Here is an 18,599-nt window from a genome sequence, read left to right as displayed (position 1 = left end):
CCCCGCCCCCTGGAGGCCCCGCCCTCACCCCGCCTCCTGCGAGCCTCGTTCTGACTGGCCCTGCCCAGCCGCCGCCCTCGTCGGGCCCCGCCCGCTGGAGACCACGCCCAATCCCTTTCCGATTGGCCCAGCGCCTTTCTGGTCCCGCCCACTTGAGCACGCCAGAGGGCCACGCCCCTTATGGCCGCCCAGGCCCCGGCCTCGTCCCTCATCCAACCCCCACCCCTGGCTCCCGGCTCTGCCCTCTGCCGGCCTCGCCCCTCGGGGCCAGCTCTCCGCCCCCGGCTCCTGCTCACAAGGCTCGTAGTAGTCGTAGACGGTGACCAGGGCGGCCTGCAGGAACTCGGCGTGCAGCATTCTGTGGACGCGGAAGCCCAGCACCGTGTCCTCCTCATGCGAGAGCTGGAGGGAGCGGAGTCCCGCCTGAGCCGGCCACGGCCGCTGACCTGGGGCGCTGACCTCTGGCACTGACCACAGACCTTGGCCGCTGGCGTCGGCCGTGACCACCCACCGTGCGGCCTTGACTGCAGGTGTCCCCACCAGAGGTGCTGGCCTCAGGGGGCACGGGCCTCTGCAAACACCACCCAAGGGACCGGCTGCGGGTTCTCCAGCCCTGGGCTGCCCACAGGCCCCTGGTGGAGGGCACCCGGCCTTCCTCACCTTCTCCAGGTAGAGGACAACCGTGCTGTCGCTGGAGCTTGTCTTGGTCTCGTACTGGAAGGCGTACATCTCCACGTCGCTCGTGAGCTGGGCAGAGGGTGGGACTGGGGGTCTGCAGAGAGCCCCTGAGGCCCCAGGCCTGGGGGTTCCAGTCAGTGTGGACTGACTCCCAGAGCTCCCAGGCTCTGTCCGCTCAGCCCCACTGTTGGGGAAACTGAGACCATGCAGGGTGTCAACCAGAAGTGACCATGGGGCATTAACCTGGGGCCTCGACCTTGGGAGATGCTGCCTTGCACCTGTGTGGGGAGTGCAGGATGTGGTGCAGGAGCGGGCAGGTGGGGTCTGCATTACCTGCTTAAGGTCATCCTGGTTGGGGTAGAAGCCGGTGAGCAGGGAGACCTCCAAGATGGTCATTGTGGCCTCTCGGCTGCCCTGGAACCTGGGGATTACACAGCTGCTGTCTCTCTTCCCACTGTCTTCCTGCCTCCCCCATGCTCCCCTCTGCCATCATCACTTGCTGCCTGGACGAGTGCAGTAGCCTTCTCCCAGGTCTCTTGTCCTCACTCTGCCCACAGAGCTTTAGTGAGCAGAAATCTGATATGTCGCCTGTTCCCACCGCAGCCTCCACTGGATTGCTCTTAGCCTCGTTCCCTCTCCTGCCTTTGCACATGCTGTTTTCTCAGCCTGGGTACCTTGCTCCTCTCACTTCATCCTGAACGCCCCCCCATCTTTTCCATCTCAACAACGCCTCACTCCCTCTGGAAAGCCTTCTCCAGCCTGCACACCAGATCATCCTCTGATTTGCCTCCCATGGCTCTGTGGACCTCTGATTTGCCATTTTATGCCCATTCTGGGAGATCATTTGGTTATTGTCTGTCTCCCTTGATAGGCTGTGAGCTGCACCAAGGCCAGGAGGGGCTCCCCTGCTCACAGTGGGGCCCCCTAGTTCTTGGAACTAAGCCTGGCACACAGCAGGTGCTTAATACCTGTTTGTATATGGAGCAGACCTGGGCAAGGGAGGTTGGGGGACAGAGCAGGACTGGGTGGGGCTTGGAGCCAGTTCTGGGCATCTGGGTTGTGGAGTGTGTCAGCCAAAGTAGGGCCTGCCACCTGGGGACATGTGGATTTGTGGGGGGAGGGGGAGAATGGGCAACAGGCATGGGAGGCATGCCCGCTGGCTCCTACCACACCCAGGGTGGGCTGCTAGGGAAACTGGATACCAAGGGGTGGGGCCCTCCTCCTGCCCAATCCAAGATCCTGGTGTCCTGACCTTGTCTCCATCCGGAGCCGAAAGGTCTCCTCGCCCTTTTTGTTTTCTGCAGAGAGAAGGCAGCAGTTTAGAGGTGGGGTAGCCTAGTGATTTAGTGCATGACTTCTGGAGTCAGCTTCCCGGGTTCAAATCCTGGCCCTGCTATGTGACTTTGGCAAGTTGCTTAACTTCTCTGTGCTAAGGTTTCCTCATCTGTAAATGGAGATCATAATATGCTCAACCCAGCAGCGCTGTCGGGAGAATTAAATGAGCTAATATAAGTATTCAACATAGTGTCCGATCAGTGCTTTGCCATTGTCAGTTAGGAAGAAGAAGAGGAGGAGGAGGAAGAACAAAAGCTTTGGCAACCTTTCATCCCTAAGATTTCTGGGACTGGTGAGGTTGGTTCCCCTCCTCCCCAAGTGAGCCCCCAGTAGTAGGGTCCTCTTTCCTCCTTCTCTTAGTTCCAGGCTGGGGAATGAATGCCACAATTTCTGATCATCCCCATGGCCCCCAGTCTGGTCTAGCCGCCATCATCTCCTGCAGGGCCAGTGCAGTCATCTCCTCCCTGGTCTCCAGGCTCCTACCCCCTTCCTCCACAGTGCTCAGAGGGAGCCCGAGCAAACTTTGCTGGGCCATTTCCCTCCTCTGCTCAGAACCCTCTGTAGTGCCCACCTTACTGAGAACAAAAGCCGCCGGGCTCGGTGGCTCAGCCTGTAATCCCACGCCTTTGGGAGGCTGAGGTGAGTGGATTGCCTGAGCCCGCGGGTTCGAGACCCGCCTGGGCAACTTGGCGAGACCTCATCTCTACAATAAATCGAAATGAGCCGGGCATGGTAGCTCGCACCTGTAGTTCCAGCTACTTGGAAGGCTGAGGCGGAAGGATAGCCGGAGTCTAGCAGGTTGAAGCTGCGGTGGCCGGGAGCGGCCACTGCACTCCAGTCTGGGTGACAGAGTGAGACTCCAACTCAAAAAAAAAAAAAAAAAAAAAAGAGAACAAAAGCCAAAATCCTCATCGTGGCCAACAAGTCCCTATAGCATCTTTCCCCATCACTCCTCTAACTCTCTCTTAAAGCTGTATCCCTCAGTCCTCTGTGGCCACACTGACCTCCTTGCTACTTCTCAAACACAGGGAGCTCATTGCTGTCTCAGGTCCTTTGTACCTGCTGTTCTGTTTGCTTGGAATGTGTTTCCCTCAGAGCCTTCATGGCTCACTCTCTCCCTTCTTTCTTGTCTCAGCTCAAATGGTATCTCCTCAGAGGGCTTCCCCAGATCTCCCCCAAGCCTGCATTTCTCCTCCTCCTCCTCCTCCTCCTCCTTCTCCTCCTCCTTCTTCTTCTTCTTCTTATTATTAGAGTCAGAGTCTCACTCTGTCGCCCAGGCTGGAGAGCAGTGACACACTCACAGCCACTGCAGTCTTGACTTGCTGGGCTCAGACGATCCTTCCACCTCAGCCTTCCAAGTAGCTGGAACTACAGGCGCGCACTACCATGCCCAGCTAATTTTGTTATTTATTGTAGAAACGAGGTCTCGTCAATTTGCCCAGGCTGGTCTCGAAACCCTGGGCTCAGGCAATCTTCTCACCTCAGCCTCCCGAAGTGCTGGGATTACAGGCTGAGCCACCACGCCCAGCCTATATTTTTATTTTCTATTAAACTTTTTTTTTGTAGAGATGGAGTCTTGCTATATTGCCCAGGCTGGTCTCGAACTCTTAGCCTCAAATGATCATCCCACATCAGCCTTCCAAAGTGCTGGGATTACAGGCGTGGACCACCAAAACTAGCCTATATTTTTATAGTATAGATTTAGGTTATAAATAAATAATAGTATGAGTATAATGTATCACAATTCATATATTTATTGTGTGTCTCCCTCACTAAATGTGACTTCTAGGAGAAGCAACAGTATTTTTCTTGTTCTTGTCTAAGTTCCTGGGGCCAAGAAATGATCAGGAATGCAGTAAATGCTCACTAAATGTTTGTTGAATGACTTTATGAGGCAGCACATGTGTTTAATGAATGATAATCAAAATAAAATAATAAAGGATTGTTGGCTGGGCGTGGTAGCACGCGCCTGTATTTCCGGCTACTCGGAAGACTGAGGCAGAAGGATCACCAGAGCCCAGCAGGTCGAGGCTGCGGTGGCCGGGAGCGTGCCACTGCACTCCAGTCTGGGCGACAGAGTGAGACTCCAACTCAAAAAAATAAAATAAAATAAAAATAAAGAAGGATTAGGCATCCATAGGTCCAAGCTCACCTTCTGGGACGCTTTCCAGAGTCACATTCAGGTGGTACAGGTGGCAGGTGTCCTCCCAGGACTCTGGGGACCTGTGGTACATGGTCAGGATCTGCCAGAACAGGGAAGGGGGATGTCAGAGTCCATCCTCACCCACACCCTTTCCCCTGCATCCCGGTCCTTGACTGCCTTGTCTTTGGCCATGTGGGGAATTCACTGGATGATATGCTCCCCTCAATTCCTAGTGGCAGCAGCCAGAACAGTCTCCAGAGTCCAGACCAGCAGTGTGATAGCACTTTCTAGAGTGATGAAAATGGTCTCTACCTGCATTGTCCAATATGGTGGCCACCAGCTGGTCTCTACCTGTGTTTTCCAGTATAGCTGCCACCAACTGGTCTTTATTATCTGTGTTGTCCAATATGGTAACCACCACCTGGTCACTAGCTGCATGTGGCTATTGAATTCTTGAAGGGTGACTAATTTGATTGAGAAATTGAATTTTGAATTGAATTGAATTTTAACTCACTTAATTTTAAATTTCACTGAGGCTTAAGGAAGAGTGTGACTTGCCCAAGGTCTCACAGTACAGGAAGAGATTCAACTGTGACTCCATTGTCTGGAACATGGTAACGGGTCGCCTTCTGGTGAACAAGCGGCTGCCCTTCTGGGCCATTGGGCATGGGGCTGGAGGATGCCATGGAGCCACTGGCTCAGATTTTGGGGGAAGGGTGGAGTTATCCTCAGGGGCCTCTGAGGCAGTCTGGAGGGAGAGTTTTTCTTGGGGAGATGAGGAGGGAGACACCCCCTAGGGGATTCAGCATGGGAGGGGCAGAAGGATTCAGCACCCCCTGGCTCTACCTCCTCTGACTCTTGATCTGGAATGCGTGATGACTATCCTGAGCCCCCGTTTTCCCACATGTTGAATGAAGCCCATACCCTTACCAACTTCCCAGGGTGGCTTTGGGGTGTCCCAGCAAGGAATAGTGCCCAAATGACAGCTAAAGGTCTTACTGATTTTGATCATGTTTTGGAGTCTAGGACTTGCCTCTAATCCCACCAAGTAGGGGAACCCTGAGCTCCAGTTAGAATCCAAGGGCAGATGCTCTGGCCTGAATGTTTTCCCCCAAACTCATATGTTGAACCCTAATCACTAATGAGATGGTGTCAGGAGGTGGGGCTTTTGGGAGATGATTAGGTCTTGGGCATGGGGCCCTTGTAGAGGGGATTAGGGCCCTTCCCCAAGCGACCCCAGAGAGCTCCCTCACCCCTTCCATGACATGAGGACACAGCAAGAAGGCGCTGTCTGTGAGCCAGAAAGAGGGCCCTCACCAGACACCAAATCTGCTGGTCCCTTGGCCTTGGACCTGCCCTCCTCCAGAGCGGTAAGAAATACATTCCTGTGGTGTACAAGCCACCCAGTTTATTGCATTTTGTTAGAGCAGCCACATGGACTAAGACAGTGGAATACTAGACCTACCGAGATGGTGCCTCTCCCGCTGCCGCTGGCTCTGATCTCTAGGTCATCCTGGGCAAAAAACTGAAGAGGAGGGAGAGGCAGGTTTAAAGGTGGCAGAAGCAGCAAAGTGAGGGTGAAGTGCATTGGGAGTGGGGGGAGGCATTGCAGCCTCTGTCACCTCTCTGGCTTAGGAACTGGTGATTCATTTTCCAACACCCTCCATGAAGACGTGTTTTACTTATTTTTCTTTTTATTTGTGTAGAGATGGGGGTCTCATTATGTTGCCTAAACTGGTCTCAAACTTCTGGCTTCTAGTGATCCTCCTGCCTCAGTCTCCCAAAGTGCTAGGATTACATGTGTGAGCTACTACACCCCACCTTACTTTTCCTTCTTTTTCTTTTCTTTCTTTTTTTCCCGGAGTTGGGGGTCTCTAACTCACCCAGGCTGGAATGAAGTGATGTAATCATAGTTTATGACAGCCTTGACCTCCTGGGCTCAGGCAATCCTTCTGCCTCCCTCTCCTGAGTAGCTGGGACTACAGGTGTGTGCCATCACGCCTGGCTAGTTTTTTTTTATTTTTTATTTTTTTTTTGGTAGAGATGAAGTTTCACTGTGTTGCCCAGGCTGGTCTTGAACCCCTGTGCTCAGGCAATCCTCTCTCTTCCACCTCCCAAAATGCTGGGATTATGGGCATGAACTACTGTGCCCAGCTAGGTTTCCTTCTTGGTAGAGGATGTGCCATGTCTACACTGCCACCCACCAACTAGAACAGCTACCACAGGCTGTGCCTTAACGTGCATTCCTCAAGCCTGTCAGCTTTCCAACATCTCCAAAGTTCCCTGTGCAGGGACCCCCCCACCCTTCTCACCAGCATCTCTATGTCTACTTATAATTCATTCATGTAATTTGTAAGGATCAAATCAGCACACTCAGGATATCCATCATCTTAAGCATCTGTCTTTTCTGTATGTAAAGGCATTCCAATTTTTCTCTTCTAGCTATTTTGAAACATACAATAGATTATTGTAAACTATAATCAGCCTCCTGATCTATCAAGCACTAGGACTTATTATTTTCTACATAACCATATATTTGTACACATTAATCACTTTTTCTTCATCGCCACTTCCCCCCTTCCTTTCCCAGCCTCTTGTTACCACTGATCTAATATATATTTTCATCTGCATGTACCTTTTTTCTTTTTTTTTGAGTCAGGGTCTCACTCTGTTGCCCAGGCTGGAGTGCAGTGGCATAATCACGGCCTGCTGCAGCTTTGACCTCCAGGGCTCAGGTGATCCTTCTACCTCAGTCTCTGAAGTAGCTGGAACTACAGGCATGTGCCACCACACCCAGCTAATTCTTTTGAAAAAAATTATTGTAGAGACAAGGTCTTGCCAAGATTCCCAGGCTGATCTTGAACCCTTGGGCTGAAGGCAATCCTCTTGCCTCAGCCTCCCAATGTGCTGGGATTACAAGCGTGAGCCACTGCACCCAGTCCTTTTTTTTTTTGAGTCAGAATCTCACTCTGTTGCCCAGACTGGAATGCAGTGACATGATCATGGCCCACTGCAGCTTTGACCTCCTGGGCTCAGGTGATCCTTCCACCTCATCCTCCTGAGTAGCTAGGACTACAGATGTGCACCACCACACCTGGTTAATTTTTGGATTTTTTTTTTTTTGCTAGAGATGAAGTAACACGACATTGCCCAGGCTGGTCTTGAATCCCTGGGTTCAAGCAATACTCCTGCCTCAGCCTCCAAGAGTATATTCATTTTAAACATTTTGAACTCAGGAAAAGAGAAAAAATGTATAAAGGGGGAAGTTACTTGGGTGTAGGGATTAAGGTAACCTCCATGACCTTACTCCATGAAGGAGGTATCATTTAAGCTTCAATCTTTTTTTTTTTTTTTTGCTTTGGAGTCTCACTCTGCTGCCCAGGCTGGAGTGCAGTGGCACCTCGACCTGCTGGGCTCAGGTGATCCTTCTGCCTCAGTCTTCCAAGTAGCTGGAACCACAGGCACGCGCCACCATGCCCAGCTAATTTTTTTGATTTATTGTAGAGATGAGGTCTTGCCAAGTTGCCCAGGCTGGTCCCAAACCTGTGGGCTCAGGCAGTCCTCTCACTTCGGCCTCCCAAAGTGCTGGGATTATAGGCATGAACCACCATGCCCGATCTGAACATCTTTTTTTTTTTTTTTTTTTTTTGAGTTGGAGTCTCACTCTGTCACCACGGGATTACAGGCTGAGCCACCGAGCCCGGCTTGAACATCTTTTGATTAAGCACTTACCCAGGCACTGTTCGAGGTGCTGGGAATATGGCTATGAATAAGACAGAAAAAATCCCTGCCCCATGAAATTTTATATTTTGGTGGGGAAAACAAGTAAGAAAGAAATGTGAATAGGTAGAATATTCAGTGTTAATGGTGGCAAATACTATAGAAAAACTTAAATAAAAGGAAGGCGGGTCATCAAGGAGTTGCAGTTTTTTTCTTTTTGAGTCGGGGTCTCTGTCACTCAGGCTGGAGTGCAGTGGCACAATCATGACTACCTCGACCTCCTGGGCTCAGGCGATCCTTCCACCTCAGCCACCTGAGTAGCTGAGGTTATAGGCATGCATCATCACACTCGGCTAAATTTTTGATTATTTGTGGGGACTAGGTCTCACTATGTTGCCCCGGCTGGTCGTGAACTCCTGGGCTCAGGCAATCCTTCCTTCTCAGCCTGCCAAAGTGCTGGGATTATAGGTGTGAGCCACCGTGTCCCAGTGGAGTTTCAGTTTTAGATAGGGTGGGCAAGAAAATCTCATCTTATCAGAAAGAAGGTAACATTTGAGCAGATTCCTTAAGGAGAAGAAGTAGTCAGTCTTGTGGATATCTAGGCAGAAGAAACAGCAGGTGCAAAGGTCCTGAGGCAGAAGTGTTGCAAGCACAAGGAGGTCAGTGTTGTGGGAAGGGAGGGAGAGGCAAATAGGCAAGGCTTTGTGAACCTAGATGGGGACTTCAGATTTTGCCCCAAGTGTGGTGGGGGCCATGGAGAGTCCTGAGCAAAAGACAAACATTATCTTGCTTATACTATATTATTATTTTTATATATAGTATATAAAAATATAGCATATATATTATTATTATATATACTATAAATAGGGTCAGGTGCAGTGGCTCACACCTGTAATCTCAGCATTTTGAGAGACCAAGGTGGGAGGATCACTTGAGGCCAGGAAGTCAAGACCAGCCTAAGCAACACAGGGAGACCTCATCTCTTAAAAAAAAAAAAAAAAGGCTGGGTTCGGTGGCTCAGTCTGTAATCCCAGGACTTTGGAAGGCTGAGACTAGTGGATTGTCTGAGCCTGTGGGTTCAGGACCAGCCCGGGAAACTTGGCGAGACCTCATCTCTGCAAAAAAAAAAAAAAAAAAATTAGCCAGCATGGTAGTGCATGCCTTGTAGTTTCGGTTATTTGGAAGGCTAAGGCAGAAGGATTGCTGGAGCCCAGCAGGTCGACGCTGGGGTGGCCGTGATTTTTCTTCCCTGTCATTTTTTGTTTTGGAGCCAGAGAGTCACTCTGTCACCCATGCTGGAGTGCAGTGGCACACTCATGGCCACCGCAGCCTTGACCTGCTGGGCTCAGGCGGTCCTTCTCACCTCAGAGTGAGACTCCAGCTCAAAAAAAAAAAAAAAAAAGCTAAGCATTGTGTCACGCACCTGTAGTCCCAGATACTTGGGAGGCTGAGGCAGAAAGATCGCCTGAGCCAAGGAAGTAGAGGCTGTGGTGAGCCATGATTGCACCATTGCACTCCAGCCTGGGCGATAGAGTGAGAACCTGACTCAAAGAGAAAGGAAAAAGGGGAAAAAGAAATCTGTTTGTCTGTTTCTTTCTAGGTTGTACGTTTCACGAGGGCAGGGACCACAGATATTTCATAACATACCCCCCAATGACTGGAAAATATTTGTGGAATAGACGAAGCAATGCGTTGACAGCAAAGCCACATTTGTGATGAGGTCATCTTGGGGGGAGAGAGTGGCAGGGACGTGGCTCTTGATCCCAACTCGAATGCCACCCCTGCGTGGACTCCTGTGTGGCCCTCGGCTCCGTACCTTTGCTGAACGCTGCTGGTAGGCATTGCTGTGATCAACGAACCACTCCACGTTCAAGGCTCTCTTGGGGGCGCTGATCTGGACGCGGAGGTCCTGCACGCCTTCGAAGGGCACAGCTTTGCGGAAGCGGGTCAGGGCTTCGAGGGCCACCACCGTGGTCTGGGTGTTGCAGCGGTGCGGGATCAGCACCACCGACAGCGCCCGGGAGCCCACCAGGCACGTCAGCACCACGGCCAGCTCCTTCCGGTCAGCACCGCGGGCAGCGCCCCGACCCTCACCTCCCGGGCCCTCCTCATCACCTGGGTGGACCCGAAGCCTCCTCCCAGCTCGCGCTTTTCCAGGAGCCACTTGGCAATGGCGTGCGTCTCGTTGTAGCGACCCAGCTGCAGCTTCTGCATTAGCGCGTAGGCCGTCGCCTCAATGGTGTACAGGGAGCCCAGGCTCTGCTCGTCCACTTGCCAGTGGGTTTTGTCTAGAAAGAGAGACGCCGCTTTGTCACCCAGAGTTGGGCCCACCCAACTCAACTCATCGTCTCCTCGTGCCGTCTGCCCCACTTTTTCTTGCCTGTCATTTTTTTTTTTGAGCCAGAATGTCACTCTGTCACCCAGGCTGGAGTGCAGTGGCACACTCATGGCCACCGCAGCCTCGACCTGCTGGGCTCAGGCGGTCCTTCCACCTCAGCCTTTCAAGTAGTTGGGACCACAGACATGTGCCACTATGCACGACTATTTATTTATTGTAGAGATGAGGTCTCGCCATGTTGCTCAGGTGGGTCTTGAACTTCCGAACTCAGGCAGTCCTCTCACCTCGGCCTCCCAAAGTGCTGGGATGACGGGTGTGAGCCACTGCACCCGGTTCGCCTGCCATTTTATTGATCATCTACTTTACATGAAGCTCTTTGCTGAGGCAACATGTGGACATTGTGTTTTCAGAAACACCCTGTCTTCTTGTGTTCTTATTTAGAAAGAAAAAAAAAAAAGCCCCAAAACCAAAAAAACAAAACAGAACCACCCAGTAAGACAGGACTTTAACTATTTGGAAATGGAGAAATTGAGACCCAGAAAATGTCCAGGCCAGGTGTAGTGGTGCACGCCTGTCATCCCAGCACTTTGGGAGGCGGAGGCGGGAAGATCGCTTGAGCCCAGAAGTTCAAGACCAGCCTGGGCTACATAGCAAGACCTTGTTTCTACAAAAAATAAAAAAAATTGGCCAGGTGCAGTGGCTCAGCCTGTAATCCCAGCACTTTGGGAGATGGAGGCGAGAAAATTGCCTAAGCCCAGAGGTTCGAGACCAGCCTGGGTAAGTTGGTGAGCCCACATCTCTACAATAAATCACAAAAGTTAGCTGGATGTGGTGCGTGCATTTGTGGTTTCAGCTACGTGGAAGGCTGAGGAGGAAGAATCGCCTAAGCCCAGCAGGCAGAGTCTTCGGTGGCCATGAATGTGCCACTGCACCCCATCCTGAGACTCCAACTCAAAAAAAATTTAACTGGGTGTGGTGGCATGCACCTGTAGTCCCAGATACTCAGGAGGCTAAGGTGGAAGGATCGCCTGAGCCCAGGAGGTTGAGGCTGCAGTAGCCATGAGCATGGCACTGCACTTCAGCCTGGGTAACAGAGGGAGACCCCAACTAAAAAAAAAAAAGAAAGAAAAAGAAAACTCCAGGTCCCTCCAGGGCCCTCTAGTCCCACTGCAAGCTAGTTTTCCTGCTTCCACTTTCCTTGACTTGGGTAATGGGGAAGATATGGACCCTTGGGAAATGGGTCCTTCTCCCCACCTTCTCTCCACCTTGACCACCATGCCTTCTTTCCCACTTCAGGGTGTTTGCACAGGCTGTTCCCTTTGCTTGGAATGTCCGTGGCCTTTTTTGTTCGTTTGTTGTTTGAAATTAAAGACAGGGTCTTCTTCTGTTGCCCAGGCTGGAGTGCAGTGGTGTGATCATAGCTCACTGCAGTCTCGAACTCCTGGGCTCAAGCAGTTCTCCCAAATCAGCCTCTTGAGTAGCTGGGACAACAGGCTCAAGTCATCACACCTGGCTAATTTAAACAACAACAAAAATTTTTGGGGGGGGGGTTGGAGTCTCACTCCTTCGCCCAGGCGAATGCAGTGGCATGCATGCTCATGGTCACTCCAGCATCAACTTTCTGGGCTCCAGTAAAACTTCTGCCTCAGCCTTCCAAGTAGCCAGAACTACAGATGTGTGCTACCACACCCAGCTATTTTTTATTTTATTGTAGAGACAAGGTCTCACCAAGTTGCCTGGGCTGGTCTCGAACCCACGGGCTCAGGCAATCCACTCACCTCAGCCTCCCAAAGTGCTGGGATTACAGGCTGAGTCACCAAGCCCTGCCTAAACAAATTTTTTAGTTGGGATCTCTGTCACCCAGGCTGGAGTGCAGTGGCACGATCACGACTCACTGCAGCCTCGATCTCCTGGGCTCAAGTGATCCTCCCATCTCAGCCTCCCTAGTGGACGAGGTTTTGCTATGCGCAAGCAGTCCTCCTGCCTCGGCCTCCCAAAGTGCCGGGATTACAAGCATAAGCTTCTGCACCTGGCCGATTTTTTTTTTTTTAAGAGACAACTGTGAAGCCGGGCTCGGTGGCTCAGCCTGTAATCCCGCGCCTTTGGGAGGCTGAGGTGAGTGGATTGCCTGAGCCCGTGGGTTCGAGACCCGCCTGGGCAGCGAGACCTCATCTCTACAATAAATCAAAAAATCAGCCGGGCGTGGTAGTGCATGCCTGTAATTCCAGCTCCTTGGAAAGCTGAGGCGGAAGGATCGCCGGAGCCCAGCAGGTCGAGGCTGCGGTGGCCGGGAGCGGCCACTGCACTCCAGTCTGGGCGACAGAGTGAGACTCCAATTCAAAAAAAAAAAAAGAGACAACTGTGTTGTCCAGGCTGGTCTCGAACTCCTGGACTTAAGCATCCTCCCACCTCAGCTTCCTGAGTATCTGGGATCATGGACTCAAGCCAGCATGCCCAGCAGCTGAACCTTCTCTTTCATTCCGGTCCCCCAGTCTATACTACCCTCTTCATCTCTCCCACCCACTTAGAATGATGTCATTTCAGGGCTGATCTCAATCTGGAAATATATTTGGATCTGTCTTCTGCCTGCCTCCCCCAAGGATGGTGGCCCCTTGGGGACAGGGAGCCTGCCAGCCTGGCTCACCTTGGTCTTCCATGGTCTGAGCCCAAAGGTGGACACATAGTAGATGCTCAGTAAATACTAAGTGAGAAGTCACACATCGCTGGTTTGGAGGCCATGCTTCCCCCACCCCACGAGTGTAGTAAATGCCCAGTTGGCTGGGAAGGGCCCCGCACTCACTATGGCTTGCAAAATGGTCCAGGCGGTCATTGGCTTTGGGGCTGTTGGCCAGAGCCAGCGCGTAGGAGACAATAGCTATGGCAAAGACTGTCTGGATTTGGGGGAGCTCTGTCTCCAGGAAGCCCCGGGCTCGCTCGATGCTGGCGGTCAGATTCTACAGAGTCGGGGTGGGGAGAGGTCAGAGGGAGGTGATCAGAAGAAAGAGACCTGGGAGTTTGGAGAGAGGGACCCAGAAGGGCGTGAGGGAGGGGAACTCCCTGGGTGCAGGGCCAGAGCACCCTGCAGATCCTGCCCTCTGCTCTGGGGTCCTACCGATTTCTTCTGGTTGCACAATTCCTTTCCCTCATCCAGGGCAATCAGGACAAGAGCCGTGAGGGACACGTCTGCCTCAGCACCTTGGTAGCCACCCTGTGCACACAGAGCCACACCCTTGATCCCTCGGCCTCTGGGGCACCTCCCCCAACCCCTTCCGCCTGACCTTGAGAAGCTCCTGGGTGTCCAGCTCTGGGTTGAAGGGCGCTGGGGTGGAGGAGGGATGAGGAGAGAGAAGGGGGGTCATCTTGAGGTTTTCATTTTTGGGGTCTGCTCTGCTAATAAGAGCTGTCAGCCTAGGGGCTGAGCCCTGCACACCAATCAGGGCATCCTGGCAGTGGCTCCATTTCACCAACGAGGAAACTGAAGGCCAGAGAGGCAATGTCTCCTGTCACTAGTAAATGACCATTCAGTGGCTGGAGTACAGCAATAAGATCATAGCCTTGAATTCCTGGGCTCAAGCGATCCTCCCACCTCGGCCTCCCAAAGTACTGGGATTACAGGTATGACCCATGGTGCCTGGCCTGTAAATGTTTTGTTTACAGCAGTGTCTCCTTCCTGCCCAGCACAAAATCTGGTACTAGATAAGGCAGTTACAGGACAAATGTTTGTTGAATGGATAAATGAATGAGCCAATGAATAAGTGAATGAATAATGTGATGGGTGCAATGATAGAGACAGGCACAGGACTGGTATTCAGGGGAACCTTCCTGGAGGAGGTGGTCTCTGAGCGAAATCCTAAAACAAAACTTCATTTGGTCAGATGCCTGCAGGGAGGGCGGCGAAAGCAAAGACCCAGAGGTGAGTCTGAGGGCCCCATGAGCACTTAAATGTGAACTGTGAGCAGGGAGTGGTGAGCAGTGAGGTCCGGCAGGGGGTGCAGACAGAGGCAGTTGTGAGCCACAGAAGGTGTTTGAGCAGGGGAGGGACCTGCCAAGCTGTGTGTGAGGGATGTTTATAGAGGCTGGTATGAAGGAGCACTTGGTGGGGGTGGGCATGTTAGCTGGGGGATGGGAGGACTCAGTCCCAGAGGGAGGCAGGCCAGGGCTGGCCGCTGCTTGATGTGGAAAAGAAGAAGAGACAGGGTCCCAGATGTACCCAATCTCACCCACACTCTTTTTCAGGTGTTCCGTTTCAGTGAGAAACGTGTCACTGAAACCGGGTCTTTGAGACCGGGTCTTACTGTCACCCAGGCTGGAGTGCAGCACGCAATCATAGCTCACTGCAGCCTCCACCTCCTGGATTCCAGCGATCCTCCCACCTCAGTCTCCTGAGTAGCTGGGACGATGGGCTCGTCAACGTGCTCAGTTAATATTTTGAGTTTTGGTAGAGATGGGGCCTCACTATGGTGTCTCGAGCTCTTGGCCTCAAGCAATCCTCTCGCCTCGGCCTCCCAAAGTGCTGGGATTGCAGGCATGAGCCACCATGTCCGCCCTCACCCACACGCTCACAGAATGCGGGGTGGTTCGGATGAGGGGGTGTGGCCCTTGGTGCTGAGTTTGCTCTTCCCTGTTCTCTTTCTACTCGAGCACAGACCAGGAGCCTGAAAGCCCCTCTTGGCAAGCAGAGCCCTGGAATGTGTTTGAATGGCCCTGGCAGGGAGGCAGCGGGCACCTGCATGGACGTCATGACCACTGGGCCCTCCTCCAGGAAGTGCCCGTCCTCCGCCTGCCTCTGGGTGATGACCCAGTCGGCGAGGGCGCAGATGGTCGGCAAGTCCAGCACGCTGGCCGTCATCGTGGGGTAGGCCAGGGCGAAGACCCGGAACACGTAGCTCGTGAGCCTGTCAGGAGAGAGGGAGGGTGACCACCAGGAACAGCTGCCAAGGGGATTCTGGGACGGGGGTGTCTACATTCTGGGGAGTCTACACCGTGGGCTGTACTGTCCTAGACACACCCCTACTCCCTAGGAATGTTGGACACCCCAAGATTCCAGGACCCTGCAGTGTGGCTGCTCCTGGGTCATCAAGCCCCAGGCTGGCCCCTCGGGCTTCCAGGTGGCAAGAGAGACAGGGTCAACTCACCAGGTGCTCCCTGGGCTGCTGTGGGAGGTGTGATAGGTGCCATCTGGCCTCCGGTGGGAGAGCATCCGGGTGTAGCCTGGGGGAACAGACAGGGCGGGGCTTGCAGGGACCGTCAGTGTGTGGGCGTGGTCAGTTATAGGAGCAGCAGGGTGGGGCAGAGCCTGGGGATCACAACTGGGAGGGGAGACCTATTGTCTAGGTTCACAGAGGAAGGGGCTTCAGGCCCAGGTGTCAAAGAGGGCCAGGGCCCAGGTATGACTGTGGGGGAACCCGGTGCAGTTTTTTTTTTTTGAATCAGGGTCTCTCCCTGTGGCCCAGGCTGGAGTGCAGTGGCACGATCCTGGCTCACCACAGCCTCAACCTGCTGGGCTCAGGCAATCCTTCCACCTCAGCCTCCCGAGTAGCTGGGACTACAGGTGTGTGCCACCATGCCTGGGTAATGTTTTACATTTCTTGTAGAGATGAGGTCTTGCTAGGTTGCCCAGGCTGGTCTCAAATGCCTGGACTTGAGCAATCCTCTAGCCTCCACTTCTCAAAAAGTCAGGTATGAGACACCACACCTGGCTAGTTGTCTGTGTCTGAGAGTAACTGGGGAACTGCTACCTTGGGAGACTCTGGGGATGGTGTGCCCAGGAGTTGCTACTTGCAGAGGTCATGGAAAGTGCTGCTCGGGTGTAGTGGGAGAGGAAGCCACCAGAGGACTCTGCCTGGGAGTTTTCCTATGGGCTGTTTCTTAGATGCAAACCTGGAGCGTCAGCTTGTGTGTTGCCCAGGGGAGGTTGCTTCTGGGATTTACCTTGGGTGGGTGCCTTCCAGGTGTATTTGGAGAGTTTTGACTTGGGTATTACCTAAAGGTTCCCTGGAGGTTTACCATCTGGGTGTGGTGTTGGGGGTGACAGTGACTGTCACTGTGGGCGGGGGGTGGGTTATTGCTTAAGAGAACCTGGATGAGCCAGGCTCGGTGGCTCAGCCTGTAATCCCGTGCCTTTGGGAGGCTGAGGTGAGTGGATTGCCTGAGCCCGCGGGTTCGAGACCCGCCTGGGCAGCGAGACCTCATCTCTACGATAAATCAAAAAATCAGCTGGGTGTGGTAGCGCATGCCTGTAATTCTGGCTACATGGAAGGCTGAGGCGGAAGGATCACCGGAGCCCAGCAGGTCGAGACTGTGGTGGCTGGAAGCGGCCACTGCACTCCAGTCTGGGCGACAGAGTGAGACTCCAACTCAAAAAAAAAAAAAAAAAACGAGAACCTGGATGGAAAGTTGGAGACTGAGGGAAACCTGGGAAATGGGTTTCAAATTTTTGTAGACACAGGATCTCACTATGTTGCCCAGGCTGGTCTTGAATTCCTGGGTTCAAGTGATCCTCCCTCCTCAGCCTCCCAAGTAGCTGGGACTACAGTCACGTGCAACCATGCCTGGCCAATTTTTAAATTTTCTGTAGAGACAAGGTCTCACTATGTTGCCCAGGCTGGTCTCAAACTCCTGGGCCCAAGCTATCCTCCCGCCTTGACCTCCCAAAGGGCTGAGATTACAGGCGTGAGCCACTGCGCCTGGTTGGGTTAATTTTTTATATATTTTGTAGAGACAGGGGTCTCATTATCCTGCCCCAAATTAACTTGGGGTCTCTGTCTAGGTGTGTCTGGTTGTTACCTGGGGCAGAGTTTGGTTATAACCTGAAGAGGTGTCAGCATTCAGATGTCCCAGGAGGCCGCACTCTGGGACTTTGCTGCTTGAGTGTTCCCTGAGGGTGTCACTGAGGGGACATAACCTGGGGCAATGTCTGGGTGTAACATTCTCTGGGAGGGAGGCTGCTTGGGGACACCGGGGAGCCCGGGAGATGGGTCAGGGTGCTGGGGCCATCTGGGGGGTGTCACTGATTGGGAGTCATCTGGGGGAACTGGCTTCAGGTTGTAGCCTGGGGGGCAGAGTTTGGGCATTCTCCTTCGGCAACCCAGCCCTGGGGCTGGCCCAGCCCCCCTCCCGAGAGCCCCAGGAGGGGCCCCACTCTCACCTCTAATGATATTCTTCATCACCTGGTCCCTGTGTTCCACCCCGACCTTGTCCCACTGGCCGGTGGCATCTAAGAAGCGGGTCAGGATGACAACGGGTGCCAGGGAGCTCAGTGTCTGCTCAGCACAGCCCGTGGGGATCCTTAGCAGTCGCTGTGTCTCTCCAGGTGTCAGGCTGCCCAGGATGGTCTCGCCGAGGATGTCGCCTGTCGGATGGGCGAGCTGGGTCACCCAGGGAAGGGGCCTAAGCTGCCAGGGCTCCCTGATCACCCCACCTAGCCACCCCAGACCCTCCCTGCCTCCCACCCTCCCCAGCACCTTGGACGCTGATGAAGACTTCCGCCTGCGTGTCAGGCACCATGTTCAGAAAATCCTTTCTTGGCACCAGCTCCGTCTGGGTCTGACCTGAGCAACCACAGCCTCTGTGACAAGCGGGCTCTGGGACTGGGGATGTCGGGGCGTGTAGAGCCCAGGAGGGGCTCAGGCCAGCCCCTGGCCAGACCCTCTCCTCCCTCCTTAGCATGGTCCCAGGGTCCCACATGCCCTCTCAGCCCCCTACAAACCTTGGGGGTTCAGGAGGATGCTATGGGACATTATCTGTATCTGGCCCTCTACCTGAGGGACAAGATGAGAATACAGGTTAAAAAAGACAATGACAATAATCATAATGGCAGTAAAATAAAAGTATTGCTTAGCTGTGGAAAGCACAGGCTCTGGATCCAAATATCTGGGTTTGAATCCCAGCTCCTCTGCTTCTGGCTGTGTGTTCTTGCGGAAATTACTTAACCTTTCTGTGCCTCAGTTTTCTCATTTATGGAAGGTGGATAATAATAGTTCCTACTTCATAGGGTTGTTCTGAGGGCTCAATGAGTTAATATTCTTTTTTAGGCCAGGTTCAGTGGCTCAGCCTGTAATCCCAGCACTTTGGGAGACGGAGGCAAGTGGATTGCCTAAGCCTGTGGATTTGATACCCACCCGGGCAACTTGGCGAGCCCTCGTCTTTACAATACATCAAAAATTAGCCGGGCATGGTAGCATGCGCCTGTAGTTCCAGCTACTTGGAAGGCTGAGGCAGAAGAATCACTGGAGCTCAGCAGGTCGAGGTTGGGGTGGCTGTGAGTATGCCACTGCATCCTAGCCTGGGCAATGGAGTGAGACTCCAACTCAAAAAAAAATTCTTTTTAAAAAAATAAAATAAGCCGGGCTCGGTGGCTCAGCCTGTAATCCCGCGCCTTTGGGA

At 53.1% G+C, this 18,599-nt stretch overlaps 1 protein-coding gene across 1 annotated transcript in view; it reads right to left on the bottom strand.

Annotated features, from left to right (window-relative positions):
- The window catches only part of LOC103260545 (complement C3-like), a 36,197-nt gene that overhangs the window by 2,421 nt on the left and 15,177 nt on the right, over positions 1-18,599 (bottom strand). The window contains exons 23-36 of the mRNA XM_021712404.1: positions 17,923-17,974; positions 17,678-17,764; positions 15,350-15,425; positions 14,941-15,109; positions 13,327-13,422; positions 12,970-13,168; positions 9,992-10,164; positions 9,693-9,851; positions 5,622-5,681; positions 4,166-4,256; positions 1,931-1,976; positions 1,012-1,099; positions 661-747; positions 297-402 (exon numbers count right to left, since the gene is read on the bottom strand). Of these exons, the coding sequence (XP_021568079.1) occupies positions 297-402; positions 661-747; positions 1,012-1,099; positions 1,931-1,976; positions 4,166-4,256; positions 5,622-5,681; positions 9,693-9,851; positions 9,992-10,164; positions 12,970-13,168; positions 13,327-13,422; positions 14,941-15,109; positions 15,350-15,425; positions 17,678-17,764; positions 17,923-17,974 (1,489 nt within the window). The remainder of the gene's footprint in view (positions 1-296; positions 403-660; positions 748-1,011; positions 1,100-1,930; positions 1,977-4,165; positions 4,257-5,621; positions 5,682-9,692; positions 9,852-9,991; positions 10,165-12,969; positions 13,169-13,326; positions 13,423-14,940; positions 15,110-15,349; positions 15,426-17,677; positions 17,765-17,922; positions 17,975-18,599) is intronic.

The sequence above is a fragment of the Carlito syrichta genome, unplaced genomic scaffold (assembly GCF_000164805.1).
Source record: "Carlito syrichta isolate Samal-C Ts95f unplaced genomic scaffold, Tarsius_syrichta-2.0.1 Scaffold303236, whole genome shotgun sequence".
Lineage (NCBI taxonomy): Eukaryota > Metazoa > Chordata > Mammalia > Primates > Tarsiidae > Carlito > Carlito syrichta.
The sequence above is the reverse complement of the archived record's forward strand: the minus strand, read 5'-3'. Positions and strand labels throughout refer to the sequence as shown.